This window comes from Colletotrichum karsti (assembly GCF_011947395.1).
Source record: "Colletotrichum karsti strain CkLH20 chromosome Unknown Scaffold37, whole genome shotgun sequence".
NCBI classification, from domain to species: domain Eukaryota; kingdom Fungi; phylum Ascomycota; class Sordariomycetes; order Glomerellales; family Glomerellaceae; genus Colletotrichum; species Colletotrichum karsti.
The window spans coordinates 116,181-128,992 of record NW_024065937.1 but is presented as its reverse complement, the minus strand read 5'-3'; the positions used below and the strand labels follow the sequence as shown (position 1 = coordinate 128,992).

The window sequence follows — 12,812 nt, the reverse complement described above, 5'->3', positions numbered from 1 at the left end:
TGCAAATGGTCAAAATAGACCTGTATGTACATTCCCATCAGTTGCATATCCTAGCTATGATCTTCCTCAAGCTCGATGACGTCAGCATCTTCATCAAGCTTCTTTTCTCCGGGCTTCCCTTCAACAGCTGCGTCACCAAAGACAGCAGCAATCTGTTCCAGTGAAAGTTGGTTCGTTTCCGGTAGGAAAAAGTAGTAAACCAACCCCGCAGCAACATTCGTTGCAATAAAGATAAAATAAAACTTCCATTCCAACGCATCAAAGGCCATAGGCGAAACCTGGCTGAGCCAGATTGCCGTGACAGCTTGAGTGAATATCGCGAATCCAACCCCGGTGCCTCGTAGGTGCAACGGAAAGATCTCCGATACCAGCACCCAGTTGGTACTGTTGAAGAAGACAGCGTAAAGGAATGAGAAGATGAATATGAAGGCAACGCCCGCCGAACTGCCTGCCAGGTTTCGGTCGTCCGGGTAGTATTTGGATAACGCCAGCAGGACCGAGAGGGTTGCAGCAAGCGATGCAGTACCGGTGCCTGTGCGTAGTCTATTAGCATAACGGAGTCCAAATCTCGCGGATATTTGACTTACACATCGTCTTGCGGCGGGACCAGGTATCCGATACCCAGATAAGATTGAAGACTTGCCCCAGAATCCCCATGGTGCCGTAACATCCAGCAATCAGCAAGACGGTTTGACCCTTGAACCCCAACGCGGAGTACATCAGACTTTGGTAGTTCTGGATGACCTGAGACCCCGAAAGCTTTGTCATGTTCACGATGAGGCAAGCCAACAACATTCGACGTGCATATTGTCGAGTGAACAAAATCTTCAGAGACGACTGACGACGAAGGTCGGCTTCGAGCGCCAGCTGATCTCGGATCTCCACAAACTGTCGCTGAACGAAGTCCTCGCCCCGAGGGCCGTGGAGCTTTCTCAAAACTGTCAGTGCATCTTCGTGTCTTTCCTGCTTCACCACTTTTGCAGCTGTTAGTATTTGAACCCAGCCAAAGCTGCAGTCAAGAACGGAACATACGCCAACGGGGACTGAAGGGCATGGTAATCACCAACAGCCCAAGCCCTACCGCAGGCGGCGCCTGCATAGCCAACGGGATCCTCCACTGCCCATTCCCGTGCGCAAAAGAACCTGCGTATCCTACCCAGTTGGCCACAAAGAAACCGATGGCGTTGGACAATCCCTTGAGCCCAACCAAGAAGCCACGGTTCTCCGGCGGGGAGATCTCGGCGAGGTAGATTGGTGTGACGGAGTACAAGACGCCGGTGGACCATCCGCTGAACACACGGCCGGAAATCATCATCCCAGCGTTCACAGCAGCTGCCTGCAGTGCCGCGCCAAGGATGCTCACGACGGCGCCGATGAGTACGGTGTACCGACGGCTCCATCTGTCCATGAGCCAGCCGGACTGAAGTCCGCCGATGCAGCCTCCCGCGTAGTAGGAGGCCACGATACCGCCGACTAGTGCTGGTGGACCCTGGGAACCCCCGTACATGTAGACTTTGAAGGTGGACTGCCCGATTGTTGTGGCTATGATGCCGGTGTCGAGTCCGTACAACAGTCTGTTTCACGTATTAGCAGAGTCAAGGAACGAAGCTCTTGTAAACATGCCCGCCCATGCTAATGCCAATAGAGGCGAGAAGAGCCTGTCTCGTGTTACCGTGATGCCCACGAAGGGCCTTGCCGTCTGACATTGCTGTGCCGACTGTCTCCAGGTTCATGTCAAACTGGCTAGCTGATGGCAGCTGTAGAATTAGATATCCTGTGAAAGTTGAATCGATGATAAGATTTCGTAAATAACAACTTGAGTTTTATTCTCGTCCATGTATCATGACCTCGGCAAACTGGAGAACTTCATTGGTTTCCCCAGAATGGCGAGATATCTATGACCAGATTATAAGGGTGGCTGCATTGTATTACGCGGCGTATTGCATTTGTTGGGCTTCTACTCCGCGTTTCTAGTCCCCGCACTCTGCTGATCCTGAACCCATACTGCTGCCGACATGGATGAAACGTGAGTGCGGAGGATGAAGAGTGAGATGGGATATCCGCGCCCAGCTTATCCGTAGCACTGGCATATCGGCAAGCCTGAATTGTTCGGCAGCGGATATGGAATTCCACGCAGACAACTTATTGTGAGTCTCGTTCGTGGGTTTCTTTTTTGAATCTTACATTTTAACAAAGCCAGTTGATTTGCGAATCTACCAGGCTTTAGACGTCATCAACGTTTCCTCCGATACTTGACAGTCGCCGTATATATGGTAACTGTATGAGTTTCAAATTTGGTTGCACGTCGCTTACGCTTGCTCCCTCACGATGCCGGGCGATATTTCCGACCACTCCTCCGTAGCCCGACGTCCGCATCTCCTGGTGGATCCGGCGGTTCGGCCCCGATCCACGGTTGCTCCACGAAAGTTGGCGGCCTAGGCGGCGGTATTTATGACCGGAACACCTTCGGGAGTCAAATATCGCACTTGAGCCGATGCCTTGTCTTGCTGTTCGTTGCGAACATCGCTAGCTTCGCCATTGGTATCCTTCCTCATGCCGACATCAAGTCCAGGGGTTGTTGGGAAATCTCCCGTAGCAAGACGCAAATGACCATGCTAACGCAATGTCTTGCTTTGCGCGATATCAAATGATAAATCGAGTGTTGCTCTCTCGCTTTCTGAAAAGATCCCGTTGGCCGAACCATACACGACTCATCTCGATCGCGACCAAGGGCATTCGAATTGTGGAGTTTTGGAAAAAAGATCAGATAGCATAGATAGGCAGCGACCGTGGCAACACAACTGACTTCCACAATTGAGCCGAATGTTGTGTCGGTCGTTTTTCTCGAACGAGCATGCTTGGCATGGATGGCAAATTGGCCGTCGCCAAACAATGACACATCGATTCAACTAATAGTCAGTTTTGCTGTTCTGGTGGGCAGGTCGACGCGAGGTTTGTCACACTCGCGAGAGGCGCGTTGGCGCGAAGTTCCTGCTACGCCGCAGCGAGTGCCTTTCGTTGCCTTCCAGGCTGAATCGTCTCCACTAAATTTCAGTCAGTGTAGACGCTTAGCTGAATGTTTTACCATGACATGTCGGGCGACGATGCAGAGGATGCTCAAGTTGGAGTTTGCTGAGACTCTGAGGGGGCCCGAGAGGTAATCTTACATACGGGCAGTATGGCTTTGTGTGAGAAGGATTGTCGATATTCTGGCAAGTAGCCGCGGGATGAGCGTCGTTAAAAGATGCTGTGTCGTCAAAAGATGCTTCTTGGTCACATCCGATATGCCTCTGAAGGAGGACTTGGCGGATGGGTCGCAGTGCCGAAAAAAGCAGGGGCGCCGTGAATACTCCGCGGGATAGCTCCAACGGAATACGATGCCGGCTGTCAGAATATTGCCAACATCGTACACTGGCTGGTAGGCCCCCATCAACATCCTTGCCGGTGGGCCGATGTCGCTGTGCTGAGGGAGGGCCTGCTACGTGCCTTGAGACCTGCGCTGACAAGTCTTCCTGCCTTGGATCTTGTCACCTTATGCATCAACCCGATGGTATATGGTCGATCGCGCTTAGTATGTCACTTCACCGAGTCTACAAGCATTAGGCGGAATATCCAGATCGAGTACACTACAAGTCAGCGTGGCGCCACTGACGGCTGGGTCGGGATGAGCGGGTTGGCACGCTGCTGTTCTCTTGGCATCGACAATCTGGGCTTCTGGGCGTGGGCGCGTGGATATTATGGACCTGCCTACGGGAAGGTTCGCGTGGTGTTCAGGTTGTCACAATGGAGATTTGTGGACGCTTCTCGGCCAAGATCTATCGGGAAATGGGTCCCGACTGGTAGGTCATGGACTTCACCGTTGTCCAGTCTTGTCACCTGTTGCTTCAAGATCGGCAACCGCGCGAAAGGGGTTGGAGGCGATTCAGTCAACTTGAGGCGTTGAATGGCCTCTGTATCACTGTATTCTAGTACGACTTAGCCTGTCGTAGGGACCAATGGCCCGGTGGGATAAGATGGCTAGTACGGACAGCGTCCTAGCGGATGATGTATTTGATGACTGTAGCTACGGCGCATCGTAGGAATTGCCACCTCTTTGCCTTGTGGACCAATTTGACAAGAGTAGTCATTTCCATATCAGAAGGTCGAGGCCGATGGCTACATTAGTTATGGTGACAAGTTTGCCAACTTTGAACCAACACAGACAGAGTCTCCACAGCCGGGCAACGAGACAGGTAAGTTAGGCTTGGTAAACCGAATGGCTTTGCGAAGAAATGCCACGGTTCTTCAACTTCCAGGGCTGAGATGGATTCCAACGACAGTTGCCAAGCACTCGGCGGTCAAAATAAATGGCCGGTACTCTTACCAGCTGCCACCCAAATGCGGCCATTCATTTCGACCACCTGGGCTCAGGGCGAACCGTGACCTGTGTGACTTGCATATGAAGATCCGGCCGCCCTGCGACGTTGTAAGGAGTGATCAATGACTCGACAGTGTGCCTGAGAACTACACTACATGGACTGTCTCGGGGAAGAATCTACGATGATGCGAAAGGTGGCGGATGGTTTGGAGCGATGGCGGCCAGTCGATGACCAGATGATCTGATAAGATTGGGAAAAGCGGGTCCCCATCAGATAAAAATTTGCGTCTCCACCATTTGAACGGCCCCATATCCTAAAATGACACTAAGACCGGTAAACTAGCCAATGAACGGTGTCTATTGACCTTCCTCCCTGAGAAGGTGGGGTCACGTCCATCGACGGCCAGGCGCAAGTTGCAACCTTCACATTCACAAGTTCGTTCCTCCCGGCGCCAACCAGGTGGTCGTTCTTCTTTCCGCTTATCCGCAAGTCCCTCAAGGCTCTGTGGACTCGTTCTCGTGTCTCTCAGTGCCCCGACCATCCATTCAGGCCCAGTAAACACCTCCGGCCCCGGTCAATCTTAGAGTCAAGCTTTTTCTCGTCTTTATTTGGAAGACATCGGCTGGGATGCTCGGCCTCCGGATGCTGGCAGAGTCTCCGCTTGGGAGGAACTTCTGTCATTGAGAAAGCCCCGCTGTCACGGTCGACGAGTCCGAAGCATCGGTCGGCCGCCTTATTGATCTTGAGAAACTCAACCAGTCATTTCTGGCTTCAACGTATATCCTCGACACTAAAGTCAGCATATCTCGCGACTAAGGAGTAGCAACAGCCGGGAACCTCTGCGTCTCTCGCCACCGTGCCGCCGTTCCGCAGCTCGCTGCTGTTGATGGAGGGCATGCTGAACGGCGATCTCCAAGCTGAAGTCGAGCCAGCCGAGTCACTTCGGGCAGCCCACTCGGCCAACGGCCGGAACTGGGTGAGGCGAGCTGTTTTCTGACCAATCTCACATGTGAGACCACAATCTGGTGCGGAAACTAGCGAGCAGCGACCCAAGACTGGTAGCCGAGCTGCAGCTAGAACTTCTTTCGGCCCATCGGATCCAGCTCGCAGGCTTCCACCCTTTGCCCAGCTGCGCGCACGATTCATATCCACCATCCTGCCTGGACACCTCGAACCCACCTTGCTGCGTCTTCCCAGCATGGCAGAACGTCTTCTGGAGTCTTGGATCTGACTTTCCAGCGACAGCCTGGTCCCCTGTTACGCCCGGCCTGCCATGTTCATCTTCCTGGGCCCGATTTCACAATTATGCGCCCATCTACTTCCATGATAGTAAGACCACTTTCGCCAACGTACAACGCCGGCGTGGCCTGGCTTTCTCACTACGGCGAAAGCTCATCTTCGGCCGCCGCTGATCCTGGAAATTCCGTGGACCCTTCTCCGCCGCCCAGAATCCGCCCAAGGGTTCTTTTGTGCGGGCTGGCGGGCCTCTTGTTGGTGTGAGGTGCAAGGCACACGAGCATGTTGGTGCTAGGCCGGGCGATGTGGAGGTGTGGGTGGTTCCCTTCTCTGCGCTAGCGTTGGCATCCATCAAAGTCAACCTTCAACGCGCATCGCCGAGCCGATGTCTTCGCAAGGGTCTGCCGAAAGGTCCCGCTGCATGCTGCATTTAAGACACCGGCACGGCGCCTGTCTGTCCGGCAGCGCGATTCTCTCCCGGCTTCTTTGCTCTATCGACTACACAGAGTAGACTTCGTTCTCTGTTGCTTCATCGTGCCTACCAAGTCTGGCCGCTGATCAAGCCAACTGCATCGGACTGCCACTTCGTCCACAGTCCATCCACCTGTCGAGGACAAACACTCGCGACTATGGGATTGTTCTCCAAAAAGGCACCTGCCGAGGAGCAGGTGGCCGTTGAGCCGGCGCCACTAGCCGATGAGAAGTCGCTCAGAAACACGACCGAGAAGTCTAGCGAGGAGGATCTCGTCAGCAAAGATGTTCAAGCCGGTGTTGCCAAGGTCGAAGCCATCACTGCCGTCTGGACGAAACGAGACTTGATTCTCGCGTACACCTTGTGAGTTGCAATGCGGCACACTTCAACTGGGTCACTACTAACTGGATTACCAGCATCTGGCTCTTCTACGTCGTTACAGCTATCCAGGAGGTTTCGATCCGAGTCTTGACCCCCTTCGTTACGAGTACTTTCCAGCTGCACTCCTTGACGGCGGCGACGAGCATCATGTCGACCCTGATCGCCGGCCTGGTCAAACTCCCTCTCGCCAAGATCCTCGATACCTGGGGCCGTCCCCAAGGTCTTTCCATGATGCTGGTGTCTTGGATGCTCGGATTCATCATGATGGCCGCTTGCCAGAACGTCCAGACTTACGCTGCCGCCCAAGTCTTCTACGCCATGGGGTAAGAACGACCCATTATCAGATTCACAGAATCACAACTAACACCGTGTCTGCAGATCCCAGGGCATCAGCTACTGCATCACCGTTTTCATCGCCGACACCTCGTCCCTGAAGAGCAGAGCCCTCATGCTCTCATTCGCCACCTCGCCGTACATCTTCCTCACCTGGGCCGCCGGACCCATCACCGAGAACCTGCTCAAGAAGGGAGGCATCGGTTGGCGCTGGGGCTTGGGCATCTGGTCGATCGTCGCCCCGGTCGTCATCTGCCCGCTCATCGGCCTTTTCCTCTGGAACCAACACAAGGCCGTCAAGAGAGGCATCATCGAGAAGCGCGGCTCCGTGAAGAACATCTCCCCGGCCAAGATCAAGAAGTTCCTCATCGACGTCGACGCCTTCGGCATCCTCATCCTCGCGGCCGGAATGGCGCTGTTCCTCCTGTCGTTCAGTCTCTACTCCTACCAGTCCCAGGGATGGCGCTCGCCCATGATCATCGCCTTCGTCGTCATCGGCTTCTGCCTGATCGTTTCGTTCGCGCTCTGGGAGAGATTCCTGGCACCGGTCACCTTCATCCCCTTCTCCCTGCTCATGGACCGCACCGTCTTCTTCGGCGGCATGATGTTCGTCTTCCTGTTCTTCAACTCGGCCGTCTGGGGCTCGTACTTCACCTCCATGCTCACGGTCGTGTGGAACACCTCCGTCTCTCAGGCCACCTACATCGGCAACATCTACCGAACCGGTTCTTGCGGCTTTTCCATCATCATCTCTAGTCTCATCTACAAGACCGGTCGTTTCAAGCCTTTCGCCTTGTTCTTCTGCATCCCGCTGATGATGCTCGGCGTCGGACTGATGATCAAGTTCCGTCAACCCGATGCGAACATCGGCTTCGTTATCATGACCCAAGTAAGCAAAACCCCAATGTCTCAGTAGGCGTCTTACATGATGAACTAACGAAATCACCAGATCTTCGTAGCCTTCGCGGGCGGCCCGGCAGTCATCTGCGGCGAACTCGCCATGCTCAGCCCCAGCAACCACCAGAACGTCGCCGTCATCTTCGCCATCCTCGACCTCTTCGGCAGCATCGGCTCGTCCCTGGGCTCCGCCGTCTCCGCCGCCATCTGGACCGGCACCTTCAAGAAGAACCTGCAGAAGTACATGCCCGACGGGAGCCCCGTCGACCAGGTCTACGGCGACATCTACACGCAGCTGGGGTACCCGGTCGGCTCCCCCGAGCGCGTCGGCATCCAGCACGCGTACGGCGACTCGCAGCGCCTCATGCTCATCACGAGTGTGAGCGTGCTCGTCGGCGCGCTGATTTCCGTGGCGTTGTGGAGAGACCTCAACCTCAAGAAGATCAAGCAGGTCCGCGGAAACGTTGTTTAGGAGATTGGACTTGGCGAATGATACCCCCCCATACGCATCGAGGTTTGGCTCGGTGCGATATAAGGAAAATTGGTTTGTCTTCTTGCTTTTGGATGCGTCCTACGATTTGGGAACTATCCAGTTCTGTACATATTTACTTTAATCGATGAGAGAAGTGTAATGGAATGACGCGTTGCGGATGCCAACGTAAGAATCATGCCAAAGCTCTGGGCTCAGGCGTAATGTATGCGTGATAGCCGGGTTCATTCGGTCATGAAAGCGCGGGCTGTGTCAATACTTAACGGAAAGAGGTAAAGAGTTCAACCTTCGCACTTTCATAAGATGTCGAACAACATAACCTCTGTAGCTCCGTAACCCAGCCGCTGCTATCTTGGGAAAGCTAGCCACCCGAAGCCTTGGCGTATGGCGGTCGACGCATAAGCAGAATCCAAGCATGTGAGCGGCTTCCCTCAGCAACAAGAGTTGGAAGTTCAGATATTACGTTCCTGGGAGACGAATCGCCAAATTGCTTTGTGAACGTAGCCTAATAAGGCTGAACAACCAGATGTGTAGCACTTCTGACCTCACACGACCCCAAGAGAGTTATCAAGCGCTTAACACACCTAGAGCCCGGGGACATGCTGCCCTGAATCTGTCAACACATACCATCAAATACTCATTGCTAAGATGCCGAGTCTTCCTCCTAAAACCTCGCGGGGCTGGATGAGCAGCATGGACGATTTATCTGTGTTCGAACTCTACGCTTCTTGAATTTGCTATCAGATGCCGTGAGTCTCCCCTTGTAAATGACAGCCTGAGGACATCGAAGTTAGCCCAAACTTGGCTAGGAGCAGCTTCGACATCCTCCCTGTACTCCTAGACGGTTGTTTGGCATGGCTGGAGTAAAGGTTGGGTTGTCGTACCGGACTGGGCACGAGCGCGTGACACAAAGACGAGAGCCTCCTCACTGGCCAAAATCTCCAAATAAGAAATCAGCGAATCGGAGAGACTCTGTCAGAAAATTAAGCCAATCAAAGGACCCAAAGACTCTCATCTTGGCCACAATTGTGACCTTTGCCGCAATTCTGATCTTTGCCTCAACGCTGGTGGCGTCAGTCCTACATGTACCCATAATCATCTCCCACTTGAAATTCACTTCTTCAAGCCCGACCACAACACTGAACTTGACATTGAATTTCACACACTTCCAACTTCATGGCTATATCAACAGAGGTTCTTGTTGCTATCGTATTTGGAGTCCCAGGCTTGCTGGTAGCCATCGCGACCGGGTTTTTGACTTACCTCACCATACGAGAAACCCGCCATCGCAGAGAGACTGCTGAGTCCGCGACCAAGAACCATGTTGAAGCCTTCAACTACGAGTATTGTCGAATTTCCCACCAGTACAACTATCAGGGCACAGCTCAGGGAGCATCTGGGTCTTTAGTTGGGGTTTTCAAGTTGACTCCCGGTGTATAAGTACGTGGTTCAGCGACGTGAATACCATCTGGGGAACTGTCTTAGCACTCTTCAGGGCACCGGCGTTTTGTCAGTCGCTAACTTGTGGCCTTTAGTTACTGTTTCATCAGTGATTTTCGCCCGCCCGCCCGCCTCCGAAATGCCCTGCGAAACTTTGAGGATTCATCATCACTACAACACTAGAAATCAGGTCTAGACCGACGAGACTATGCGACACGGGAGCTGTACGGTGGTTAGATGGCTTCAATGCCGGCATACCTTAGCTACCTATGGAATGATATGGCGTTTCTTTCTTCGGTTCAAGAACACGGGCGTATGCTCCAGTCATGATTGCAGCCACTATGCCTGTGCAGTGTTCTTCGTACTCTGTCATCGCGTGCACCATACCGATAACCGGACACTGAAAACGGCGGCAAGCGGCCCCGTCTTTCGGGAGAGTCGGCGGGCTTTAGGGGTGGGGTCACCCGGAGCCGGGCTGGAGTCTGTCCCGCCATTCGGGAGATAAGGTAAGGTAGGTCTAAATGCGTACTGGCACAGCGCAATTCCCCGTGTTTTTCAGATATGCTTCATTGTGCATTGTTCTACTGGAGCTAATCTGTGTCCGCCAATGAAGCGGTTCATTGATCTGTAAGCTACATCAACTCGATGTTGACATCGCTTGTTCACGTCAATACGACCGAAGCAATTGGGCTGATTCGGATGATTGGGTGAACTCGAACACGGCCACGACACTCACAACATCGCCATCGCCAGGACATCATTGCTTGCAGTATTTGACACTCTTAGGCGATTCTCTCTTTGTATTCTCCAATTTGACATCCCGTCACGAATCGGCGCTCCCCACAGCTACTGTCAAAATACGCCATGAAGAGTCACTGAAGGAAACAGCTTCATCCAGACTGATCTGCTTCTCCAGCCAGTCAACTCATCATATCTGCTCTATTCGCGAGCCGTCGAAACCGAAGACCTCGACCGTAGCTTTCGATGACTTTGTTCCAGTGCCGGCCCAATTTCCCGGACAGAAGGCAAGAATCCGCAACGATTTAGACCATCTTTACCCAAAACAGGTCAAATACGACCCAGCACCTATTTCGCCGTCTTGGCATGCGGTCGCTCCCCGCCATTTTGGTGTTCTGCCGCGATCCAGTGAATTTCCCTCCATTAAGATAGCACGTTGCAGGTGGATCAATTACCCCTCGATGATGACTTGCGTGCTGCCTTTTGCGAGGGTTTGGCAACAATGTTGTCCTAATCCAAGCAGTTCATCGAACCCGCAGATGGCAATGCAACATGCGATACCGAGCCGCACTCCAGCAATGAGATGAAGACTCAATAACTAGGATTCTTATAGATATCTACTCTGAGCCGCCTGCCAAGCTCGAAGTTTCTTCTCATTCAAGCGCATTTTCATGACTTTGCTTGTCGGCGCAACCCTTTCGTCATGAAGTCAGCTCTATCTTTCTTTGCGCTAACGAGCGCCGTCGCGGCTGCTCGCCCCTATTCGGAATGGCTCGCATCCTCGTTCATCTCCCGCAAGACCCCCATCGACTCCGGCTACGGCCCCGCCGTGCTGTGGGAAGGCATTGCTCGGGCCGGCGAACAGGTTGTAGCCAACGGAGGCAGCGACAGTCTTCTCAAAGCAGCCGAGGCCAAGGTGTCATCCCTCGTCAGCGCAGACGGCACTCTCGACGGCTGGGACCCTGAGTATTACTCGCTCGACGACATCCGCATCGGCAACAACTTGCTTTACTTCTACCAGCGAAATAAGGATGCCAAGCTCAAGATCGCGGCGGACGGTCTCCGGCAGCAGTTGAATCGCTGGCCGAGAACTCCGACCGGTGGGTTCTGGCACCGGGCACCCATCTACGAGGACCAGATGTGGTTGGACGGGATCTATATGGCCGACACCTTCTATGCGACTTATATCCATCTCTTCGAGCCGGATAATACGACCGCATGGAACGAGATTGCGCTGCAGTTCGATCTCATTGAAGAACACACTCGTAACCACACGAGCAACCTCCTCGTCCACGGCTACGATGAAGCCAAGGACGCGGTCTGGGCCGATCCGGTGACGGGAGCTAGTCCGCTGGTGTGGAACCGCGCTGTGGGGTGGTACTTCATGGCTCTCATCGAGACGCTGCAGGTTTACCCTCAGTCTCTACCCGGATATGGTCGTCTTCTGGAGTACTTTGTGACTCTTGCCGACGGACTCGCACGCAGCCAGGATGAGAAGGGCGGTTGGTGGTTGATCATGAACGAGGGTTACGAGACCCGCAAGGGAAACTACATCGAGTCGAGCGCGACGGCCATGTTCTCGTACGGCCTTCTCAGAGGTGTCAGAGATGGCTTGCTTGATGTGAAGTACAAAGATGTCGGACTGAAAGCCTACAATTTATTGGTCAACGACTTCATCCGTGATGATAAGAACGGGTCTATCAGTTTCTTGGGAACGGTGCAGGTTGGCAGCTTGAACTCCAATGCCAGCTTTGAGGTAAGTGGCTCAGCTCATCGATCGGTGCAACTTTCTAACTTGATGTTGCAGTACTACACCAGTATCCCGTTGGTGGAGAACGATTCCAGAGGCTCTGGGTCATTCTTGTTTGCCGCTATTGAGGAGGAACTTGCGTAAACTTGATTGATTCTCGTGGTAGCCTCCCCGCCAAAACATACATAACCTACTACTTTGTCAAATACCACATTCTTCGATTGTCATAGTTTTCGTCCGAAATCTTGAAATCGGCAAAACTCATTTCCATCTCCTCTGTCTTAGTCATCTACGCCTTTTCGAACGTTCCCGGTCAAGAGTTTGTCTGGAATTTGTGGCAATCCCAGAACGTATCAGAGGGGCAATGATGTCATTCCGACATGATCCTCACTCGTCAAAGAACGTCCCCCACGGGCCAGAACATCAGAATGATTCGCGCCCCTACGTCATCCAGGCACTTTCTAGAACTCAAGCAATGACCGTTATTTCAACTGCCCAACGTCTCACATGGCTTCCATGTGTTGTGACACTACATCATCTTATCGTTATCAATCGAAATTGACTGCACAGCTTTCGAAATCCTACGATCTACGACGCACACGACCAGGGCAAGCACTAGATCTGATCATGTCCGCCCACGCGAACGAGAGTCGGACGCGATCCGGCGAACAGCCGCAGAAGATCGCCCACAGGCCCCTGAACAACCCCGCACGTACT

General features: G+C 53.3%; 3 protein-coding genes across 3 annotated transcripts; 2 read left to right on the top strand and 1 right to left on the bottom strand.

The window, feature by feature from the left end:
• Positions 1–50: 50 nt before the first annotated feature.
• CkaCkLH20_09965 (uncharacterized protein) lies at positions 51–1,573 on the bottom strand (the record flags this gene model as incomplete). The annotated part of the gene is made up of 3 exons (XM_038892680.1): positions 51–532; positions 588–974; positions 1,033–1,573. 3 exons carry the CDS (start codon positions 1,571–1,573, stop codon positions 51–53), a joined length of 1,410 nt encoding a protein of 469 aa, XP_038741929.1.
• A 4,650-nt stretch (positions 1,574–6,223) lies between these two features.
• Positions 6,224–8,149, top strand: CkaCkLH20_09964 (siderophore iron transporter; the record flags this gene model as incomplete). Its single annotated transcript, XM_038892679.1, has 4 exons — positions 6,224–6,429; positions 6,483–6,770; positions 6,826–7,669; positions 7,730–8,149. 4 exons carry the CDS (start codon positions 6,224–6,226, stop codon positions 8,147–8,149), a joined length of 1,758 nt encoding a protein of 585 aa, XP_038741928.1.
• A 2,899-nt stretch (positions 8,150–11,048) lies between these two features.
• CkaCkLH20_09963 (cell wall glycosyl hydrolase) lies at positions 11,049–12,239 on the top strand (the record flags this gene model as incomplete). The annotated part of the gene is made up of 2 exons (XM_038892678.1): positions 11,049–12,101; positions 12,153–12,239. The coding sequence occupies 2 exons, from the start codon at positions 11,049–11,051 to the stop codon at positions 12,237–12,239; spliced, it is 1,140 nt and encodes a 379-aa protein (XP_038741927.1).
• Between the last annotated feature and the right edge of the window lie 573 nt (positions 12,240–12,812).